Source organism: Corythoichthys intestinalis, chromosome 14 (genome assembly GCF_030265065.1).
Source record: "Corythoichthys intestinalis isolate RoL2023-P3 chromosome 14, ASM3026506v1, whole genome shotgun sequence".
Classification (NCBI taxonomy): domain Eukaryota; kingdom Metazoa; phylum Chordata; class Actinopteri; order Syngnathiformes; family Syngnathidae; genus Corythoichthys; species Corythoichthys intestinalis.
This window is the reverse complement of record NC_080408.1, coordinates 31,779,128-31,789,399: the sequence shown is the minus strand read 5'-3', so window position 1 is coordinate 31,789,399 and position 10,272 is coordinate 31,779,128. Positions and strand designations below refer to the sequence as shown.

At 41.0% G+C, this 10,272-nt stretch overlaps 1 protein-coding gene across 1 annotated transcript; it reads left to right on the top strand.

Moving 5' to 3' along the window:
• The first annotated feature begins 489 nt into the window (after window positions 1–489).
• On the top strand, window positions 490–7,214 carry espnlb (espin like b). The gene is made up of 4 exons (XM_057857584.1): window positions 490–634; window positions 4,379–4,500; window positions 5,205–5,384; window positions 5,769–7,214. The coding sequence occupies exons 1-4, from the start codon at window positions 490–492 to the stop codon at window positions 7,212–7,214; spliced, it is 1,893 nt and encodes a 630-aa protein (XP_057713567.1).
• The last annotated feature ends 3,058 nt before the right edge of the window (window positions 7,215–10,272 follow it).

Genomic DNA, 10,272 nt, shown 5'->3' with positions numbered 1-10,272 from the left:
GCCAATCAAACGTGCGTTTGAGGGGGGGAAATGGACCGGCACATTCAGCAAGTGAAAAGGGGTAAATGTATTTCTGAAAATAATGAAAATACAGCAATTCACTTAATAATGGAAGGGTCAATTCTATTCTTGCAACATATGGGAAGACATGATAAATTATAATCATTAATAATTATCATAAATTATAATCATTATATAATTCAAATAAAGTTGCTTAAAAGTTGGAGGGGACAATTTGAGCATCCTGAAAAGTTGGTAGTGTTATGTCCCTACCTTCCCTATGCATACCTATGCCCTTGGAGTGATCATTCAGTGGCAGCCTTCCCAGTTCAAATAGATTAGACGTCAACCCCTACAATGGCTGCAAATGTGTTAAAGTTATGCTTACACCAATTTTCAGTTGTCTCAATGCAATTTCCATGTCATTTTTTTAAAATCTAAATATTCCAAGCATCATAAATTAAGCGCTGCGTATATGTATTGTAATGTATGTGCTGCCAGCAGCCAGTGAAGGAGGTGCTCCCCCTGCCTCGATTCCCCGAGACGACCACTTCATCCTTGTCTCCCGTGACTCAGGCTAATGTTCCCAAAAGACAAACAGGATCCATGCATTACATCCACACGGCCTCCTCGGGTAATCCACGAACATGCATTTTAGGCTCTTGAAGACAAAATTTTCCGTAGGTGTCTATATATACTCCATAGACTTCATACCTATTGACATGACACGGGAAACGTGGCCGATTCGTAGGGGGCCTATTTTCAAAAACTTCAAATTCAAATATTCACAAAACCAAAGCTGCTACCGACCTAAAACCAAAACAGGCAACTACCTTAGCCATATATGAGTCTCCATGAGCAGCGACATCAAAAAAATTCAAAGTCGTTCCCTTATAAAATTCTGATTAATTATTTTTTATATAACACAACTTAAAATGGCAATAAAATTCTTAGATTTTACACTAGATGCACAAAAAACACCAAATGCAGAGATAATCACCTATATTTTCAGGATCAATAGCAATATTTAACATATCATATTGGTTTTTGACCAAAATAGAAACTTTTTTTTTTTTTTTTAATTCACTGCAAGTTTTCAACAGCTAATAAATCACTCAATTTCACATCAGAAACTTAATACTTAAGGAAAACATGCAGAATCAATTATAATATGTAAATCGATTATTAATAAATTCTTTATATGATCACAACTTATTATAAAATAGAATAGCCCTTTATTATCATTATACACTATATAGTGTTAGCGAATGAGGCTAGCGGCCGCCTGGCGTAACAGCAGCTTTCCTGGCGAAATTTCTTGTGAATAAATGCTTAAATCCCCGAATTCTTCATAGATATGGACGTAAAATAGTCTTGATTCTTAGTTAAAAGTAAACTATGAGGCTAGTCAGTTACAAAAATTAGCCTCCTCCATGTGTACACAAAGAAGAAAATTCCTGCGAATAAATGCTTCAATCACGCATGCATGGTAACGAAAAATATTTACCGTGAATCCTCGAACAAATCACTCCTGAGACAATCCTTCCTGTTTGTATGCGGTACAGCTTTTGTAGTTAAAGCCAATCATAAGTAAATCCAAGCTTAAATCCAACATAAGCGTGTGCATGAACATGCTAGGTGTGTGTGAAGAGAATATTCCTTTGCGTGCATCCGTGACCAAACGTAAGTACATATTCCATTATTTTTAGAAAGTTTGTAATGTTTTATTTTGACTTTCAGTGCCTTTCAGGGTCTTGACAGCGTAGAATAGTTATATTTTATTCTATTTGTGCATTGACAGGCTAGTAAACAAGTAGGCAGTCAAATGTTAGCAAACTAACGTTAATAGTTAAGTCTACATTTCTACTGCATGCTATCAAATATTATTACAGTGCCTTGCAAAAGTATTCGGCCCCCTTGAACCTTGCAACCTTTCGCCACATTTCAGGCTTCAAACATAAAGATACTGTATAAAATTTTAATTTTTTTTCAAGAATCAACAACAAGTGGGACACAATCGTGAAGTGGAACAAAATTTATTGGATAATTTAAACTTTTTTAACAAATAAAAAACTGAAAAGTGGGGCGTGCAATATTATTCGGCCCCCTTGCGTTAATACTTTGTAGCGCCACCTTTTGCTCCAATTACAGCTGCAAGTCGCTTGGGGTATGTTTCTATCAGTTTTGCACATCGAGAGACTGACATTCTTGCCCATTCTTCCTTGCAAAACAGCTTGAGCTCAGTGAGGTTGGATGGAGAGTGTTTGTGAACAGCAGTCTTCAGCTCTTTCCACAGATTCTCGATTGGATTCAGGTCTGGACTTTGACTTGGCCATTCTAACACCTGGATACGTTGATTTTTGAACCATTCCATTGTAGATTTGGCTTTATGTTTTGGATCATTGTCCTGTTGGAAGATAAATCTCCGTCCCAGTCACAGATCTTGTGCAGATACCAATAGGTTTTCTTCCAGAATGTTCCTGTATTTGGCTGCATCCATCTTCCCGTCAATTTTAACCATCTTCCCTGTCCCTGCTAAAGAAAAGCAGGCCCAAACCATGATGCTGCCACCACCATGTTTGACAGTGGGGATGGTGTGTTCAGGGTGATGAGCTGTGTTGCTTTTACGCCAAACATATCGTTTTGCATTGTGGCCAAAAAGTTCAATTTTGGTTTCATCTGACCAGAGCACCTTCTTCCACATGTTTGGTGTGTCTCCCAGGTGGCTTGTGGCAAACTTTAAACGAGACTTTTTATGGATATCTTTGAGAAATGGCTTTCTTCTTGCCACTCTTCCGTAAAGGCCAGATTTGTGCAGTGTACGACTGATTGTTGTCCTATGGACAGACTCTCCCACCTCAGCCGTAGATCTCTGCAGTTCATCCAGAGTGATCATGGGCCTCTTGGCTGCATCTCTGATCAGTTTTCTCCTTGTTTGAGAAGAAAGTTTGGAAGGACGGCCGGGTCTTGGTAGATTTGCAGTGGTCTGATGCTCCTTCCATTTCAATATGATGGCTTGCACAGTGCTCCTTGAGATGTTTAAAGCTTGGGAAATCTTTTTGTATCCAAATCCGGCTTTAAACTTCTCCCAACAGTATCTTGGACCTGCCTGGTGTGTTGCTTGGTTTTCATAATACTCTCTGCACTTTAAACAGAACCCTGAGACTATCACAGAGCAGGTGCATTTATACGGAGACTTGATTACACACAGGTGGATTCTATTTATCATCATCGGTCATTTAGGACAACATTGGATCATTCAGAGATCCTCACTGAACTTCTGGAGTGAGTTTGCTGCATTGAAAGTAAAGGGGCCGAATAATATTGCACGCCCCACTTTTCAGTTTTTTAGTTGTTAAAAAAGTTTAAATTATCCAATAAATGTTGTTCCTCTTCATGATTGTGTCCCACTTGTTGTTGATTCTTGACAAAAAAATTAAATTTCATAGCTTTATGTTTGAAGCCTGAAATGTGGCGAAAGGTTGCAAGATTCAAGGGGGCCGAATACTTTTGCAAGGCACTGTATTTTTGTTGTTGTTACAAATCAATCATTAACTTACCTTTGAGGAAGCATAAGTGTCCATGGGTGACTGTTTTGACATTCAGTTGTTCATGTGGTTGACAACAGAGCCTTATCCATAGCTTGCATTTTGCAAGCTTTCTTTAAGGCTTTAAAAAAGGCACCAAAAAAATCTTCCCCCTAATCTTTCAGGGTACCTGGTATCGGAATTATAGGTATCCCACACACAGTGTTAAACCAGCAATTTTAAAGATGTTTTAAGTGATGACAACACAGCATTCCTATGCAGCTCTCCGTTTGGTGTTCGACTTTTGTGATTTGGGGGCGTGGTTTTGCGATAGATTCAATTGGTGGGCTTGTTAACAAAACTCTTCTCTTTGACCAAATCAAATAATCTATGTAGACTTTCACTGGAGTACACATTTAAACAAATTGTTAATCATAATAAGCCAAAAAAATGATATTGTAAATACATGGATTTACATTTGTATAGTGCTTTTAAACCTTCATGGCACTTCAAGCACTTTGAGACTATATCCTCATTTACCTATTGAATATACAGCATGTAATGGAGCAATGTGAGGTTCAGTATCTTGCTCAAGAATACTTAAACAAGGTGACCAAGGTAGGAACTAAGCCACACCGAAATATGATAAAAGAATGTCATGACAGTTTTACCCGTGTCAACTTTTTTTTTCTTTCTTTAGCATTTGAACATTTCTCAGCATCACGATTAAGTAAAATCTCGGTTTAATTTGAAATTTAAATTTATGGAATTATGATTACCCTGAGAGACAATCTATGAAACAAAATGGAAACTGAGGATTGAATAAAAGACATGTTGTGATGCGTCTCTAGTGATGACATCGTTCAACCAGCTGAAGCCTCCAGAGCCAGATCTCACACTGATGTCCAACGCGAAGTCCATCAAATCCTTAAGGCAGGCCGGCATAACGGCGGCCATCCTAAGTGGACCAACGGTGAGCTACAAGTTGCCAAATGACCAGTACCTTATGGTAGCCTCTCATGCAAAAACAGTGAACCTCATTGCCAGTTCCACGACTAGACAATGGGCTGGGTTGTAATTATCAGGACAGGTGTCTGTGGTCAAGAGAAAACTTGTGGGAGTTACAGGTAGGTAGGAGTATGCATAATGGGAGTTACAGGTAGGTAGGAGTATGCATAATGGGAGTTACAGGTAGGTAGGAGTATGATTTAACCCTCAGTGCTTCTTTCTTCATAAGACCATTGTACATTTAATGGGGCGTATGTCTCCAATGAGATCCTTCCATTTGGCTCCATCTGGTTCCATTTTTCAAGCTTCTCCTTGAGTTGACCTCCTCCAAATTGTTTAGTATTTTGCGACCTCCTTTTCCTTGTGGATTCTATTTTTTGTGATTTGCTATGTTTGTTGTTAGTTTTCTTTGTGTGTGTTCTTTTTATTTCCACTTTCATTAATTTTCTACCAGAAGTAGTATGTGTTGAATTTGAACCTACAACCTTAACATCTACCAATCCAAGTTCATGGAGGCAAATTTTTAACTTCTATCAATTTATAGCGTGTACATAAAAATCCCAAACTGGGAATCAAACTAAGGTCCTGAAGATAGCAAGTCCCAAGCATCTGTACCTGTTCTCTCACAGACCAGTGTAAGTGATGATGTAAGGCATGATCTTTTTGTAGAAACTCGTAAGTGAGGATGATCGACTGGATGAAGCGGTTGTGGATGTGATAACAGCAGACATCGACGCCTTGGTGCCCACTCATGATGAGGCTGGTCACCCCATCGCTGAGTGGAAACGTCAGGTGATGGTGAGACAGATGCAGACCCGACTTCAGGAGGAGGAAGACCAGAGGAGACAGGTACCATCTGCTTTGAGTTGAAACCTATCTAAGTCTGGGTAAAAATGCCCAGACTTCCCTGTCAGGATATCTTCGGTAGTTCTCAAAGACAGTTCCCAAACGGGAGGTCAATAGCCATTGCCACCATCACTCAATCCCGCTATCTACCCTCTGTCCCTCTACTCTGTCTCTCCATCTCAACCCATCTGGCAGAGACAGCCTGGGTTCTGTCTGTTTGTGTATTATTTATATTTGAGATTGACAGTTCTTAACCTGCTCATTTTTAAACAGTGTTTAAATATCTCTGTGAGTTTGTGCCATAGCAATAAAATTGAATTGTAAAATGCTGAACAATTTGCCCTTGTCGTGTTATCCTATTAATCTATATTTTGCTTCCCCAAACAGATCATGACCTCTGACTGCCCACCTGTGGACGGCTGGAAGTTCTCCCAGGCCCACAATGCAGTTCTGGGCCCCTTTGGCGAGCTTTTAACTGAAGATGACCTGCTGTATCTGCAACAGCAAATCGACAACATGTCCCTCCAGAAGCGTCACCAGGCATATGAACTGGAACTGACCAGGTTGATGGAAGAACTAAATTCTGTGTTACCTGAGCAGATTCTGAACATTTCTCTGAATAAAGAAGCTCTGCAGCAGATGGACGAGCATGGAAGGAAAGCTCTGCCAGTATGGTGCAATCGAGTCTCGGAGATAGTCAGGACAATGTCACTGTTGGTAGCCAACCTGACTCTGACCATCGAGAATGGAGCACAAAAGACCTCACTGGAGGATACAACGAAGGGACAGCACAGGTCAAGGGATCTGGAGGTAGACCTTAACCATAAAATGGTACTTGAACAAAATGGACTTCAGACGGTATCCATTTTTGGTCATCGTTTAAGTAGCAACAGGGAACGGGCAGAAAAGGAAATCCGTAAATCCGGAGTATCTGTCAGAAACCTCCGAACCAACTTTGAAGGACAGATTGGGGGTATTTATCCCTTTGCCGGGGTGGTTCCAGGAAGCCAGGCCTCGGAGAGCCAAATGATATCTAAAACATCAGAGATGAACAGGCCAAATAGAGGCATGAAGTTCAGTGGAGATCCTTTCAAACATTCACATGTTATAGAGACAACAAGTCTAAGGAAAGAGCGCATTGTAGTGTTGTTCCTGAGCCACTGGAAGAAGTCGGCTTATGCTGTCACTATGCGGGCAGCTGTGCGTGACACAAAATCAGGAAAAGGCCAGAAAAGAATCCCCTCCTTATTTCAGTTCTGCCAAAAGCGAGGTGCGGTGGACAAACTGTTAACTTCCTGGAGGAATAAACTCCAGCAGCGTGGTGCTCAAACTACCCATTTGACATTGTCCCAAAGTCAACTTACCGTCTACTCGCCAGAACAATTCCTACCTGAGGTGGATGGTGTGGCGATGAGCCATGATAGCTTGACATTGGATCTCTTTATGATAGGGTACTTCCGCATATTAGAGCAGAAATTGTCACCGGTCGAGAGGAAGATGAGACATCTGCTCTGTTTCGAAGTCTTTGACCACGTGGGGAGTTTTCCCTGGGAGAGGGTGCGGGAATTCCACAAGGTTGTTCTTCATGAAATCCGAACCGGCAGCAGACATTGGAGCGATGGCTTTGATGACATCAAAATTCGCTTCTTCAGTCAGTCGGGACAAGAGTCTGGTTCTGGGTCATTGCTTTCGTTTCAAAGTGTTTTGTCAGATGAGGGTGACAGCGGCATGGACTTGTCATCCTTCAAAAACGAAGATATTTGTCAATATATTGATCGCAGCTTTGCTTTCTGGAAGGAGAAGGAGGCAGAGATATTTGATTTTGAACACTAGTCATAGTTTTCAGTTGCTGTGCTATATGTGGTTATTTGACATCCGCTGAAAAGCACATACAAAAGATCGTTTACATACATTTTAACCTGTCTGAGCCCTATTGGTTAACAGATCTTGCCTCACAGTCAAGAATCGGGGGGGTTGAATTACCAGATTCACATCTGGACAATTTAAAGTTTGAAGTCACAGGGCTAGAGAAAGTCTGCAGCACAAATGTTGAACTCAAGGACTGGGGTCCAGATACAGTCGCTACATCAATTCCTGTGGCAAATCAATCAGAGGAAATCATGTGGATCAACTTAATGTTACTTGCTTAAATACCTTCTAATTTCAAAACTAGGTATCTGGTCTCCAAACTTCTCCTAAATGGGGGTATTTTGCCTCTGAAGTTTGACACAGTCAGGTAAATTGTTAATCTACTTGCAGTAAATTGCTGGTTTTTGTTTTGTTTTTTAAATATAAATCATTATTATTCTTAAATGTACATAAGTAACAATGTAACGAGCAGTCATATGAATCATAGTGTAAAACAAGTGCATGACTTTAAAAATAAAATTATGCATTCATGAATGAACTAAAACTTGCCAGTGAGAAAAAAATCACCATGAGTAAGACTGGACCATGGACAAGTTTTGCGATAGTTCCATTGGCTGGCAACCAATTCAGGGTGTACCCCACGACTGACCATAGTTAGCTGGGATAAGCTCCAGAACCCTCAGGACACGTCGTGAGGAAGATGGTTGTCATTTTCTTGACTGTTTTACAGTTGCTATACATTTTCTATTTGTTCTGCAAAGTATGTTTTTAGGAGTGTATTGCAATACTATCTGAATAATTTTGTTGCTTGTAACCCTTAAAGTGCGTATGACACCAAAAAGCATGTTTATTTCATATTTCATGCTGTGTTTTATGCTCCTGAATGAAATGGACCGCTTGAATGTGCGTGGAAGCGATCGTTTTATATATTCAATTTTTGAATCCCACGCCATGAAAATGAGTAACTTCCGGCTCCTGTCTCTGGTTTAGGACGAATGCGAATGTGACGTCACCCGGGTCAGCATCTAACAATACAGCATTGTTTTATATAGCGTTCAGATGGACTGCAGATTCAGCCTGTTTTGCGGATTAATTCGTTTATTTTTCTATTGTGTATATATATATATATATATATTTCTATTTTTATTTTTTATTTTATCACGCCAGCCAAATGTGCTGCAGAAAATTGTTGCTGCACCAGGGAGAGGCGTGTGAGCCTTTTTGGGTTTCAAACGGTTCCCATTCACCGCGGATATTGGCCAAAACAAGCCCTACTACTGTGGGACCATTGGACTTACGAGGAAGTAAACATCATATTTTATATTATGTCAAATACTGGGATCATGGCATACGTTTTAATACGGATGTGGCTTGCATTTTGTGGCTGATTGTCCACCGAGAATGCCACTCGGCCGACGACCTGCGGCTTGTCGCACACCCCCCTCGGTCCTTCGCGTGCCCACCGGGGGAGCGCTATACTAGACTTATTGCCCTCTATGTGTGCCCGAAGTTCTGTCAAATTTTCAACCCCAGCAGAAATGCCAGAGGTAGCAAAGCAACCCATAAACATCAGGGAACCTCCGCCATGTTTGACTGTGGGGACCGTGTTCTTTTCTTTGAAGGCCTTGTTTTTTTCCCCCTGTAAACTCTATGTTGATGCCTTTTCCCAAAAGCTCTACTTCTGACAAGAGAACATTCTTCCAAAACGTTTTTGGCTTTCTCAAGTAAGTTTTGGCAAACTCCAGTCTGACTTTCTTATGTCTCTGGGTCAGAAGTAGGGTCTTCCTGGGTATCCTACCATAGAGTCCCTTTTCATTAAGACGCCGACAGATAGTACGGGTTGACACTTTTGTATCCTCGGACTGCAGGACAGCTTGAACTTGTTTAGATGTTAGTCGAGGTTCTTTATCCACCATCCAAACAATCTTTTGTTGAAATCTCTCATCAATTTTTCTTTTTCATCCACATCCAGGGAGGTTAGCCACAGTGCCATGGGCTTTACACTTATTGATGACACTGCGCACGGTAGACACAGGAACATTCAAGTCTTTGGAGATGGACTTGTAGCCTTGAGATTGCCCATGCTTCCTTACAATGTTGATTCTCTAGTCCTCAGACAGTTCTTTGGTCTGCTTTCTTTTCTCCATGCTCAATGTTGTACACACAAGGACACAGGATAGAGGTTGAGTCAACTTTAATCCATTTTTACTGGCTGCAAGTGTGATTTAGCTACTGCCACCACGTGTTACGTACCCAGCTTGAACTTGTTTAGATGTTAATCGAGGTTCTTTATCCACCATCCACACAATCTTTCGTTGAAATCTCTCGTCAATTTTTCTTTTCCGTCCACATCTAGGGAGGTTAGCCACAGTGCCATGGGCTATACACTTGATGACACTGCGCATGGTAGTGTAACGCCCCGGTCTAGGGGTTTCTGGACGTAACACTGGGTGTGCTCCTCCTGTCAAACCCTCACCCAGAAAAGCCAGTGAAAACGGAAAATCAATAGCAGTGTCTTTATTTGGCTCAGAGGGAGAAAGTCGCCAAAATAACAAACATAACAATCTAAGAAACCCTACCTTCCCTAAAAAGAAAAAAGGTCAAATTAAAGACATTTCCTTCACCTAACTCCTATCAACCAAAAACAGGAGAAAACTGTAAAACAAAAAGACATGTCCCTCCTACATTACTTCTCAACTATTTACACTATATACAAAGATTACATGAAACAGGAATCACTGCTGAAAACCGAACACACGAACTGGCGTTTCTGACTGCTGGTCTGCCTGGAGAGGAGTCAGAGTGCTTGTGGCAAGCTTCTTAAGTAGGCCAAGAAGTCCAAACCTTGGCCAATCAGGGGGCACCAATCAGGAGTGACTGAATCAGCAACACCTGCACCTAATTCACTCAATCAGCCACCCAACTCACGCACACACACCAGTGGAAAAAAAAGAAGCAAAAAGAACAACTGACCCACAGGGTCATAACAGTAGACACAGAAACATTCATGTCTTTGGAGATG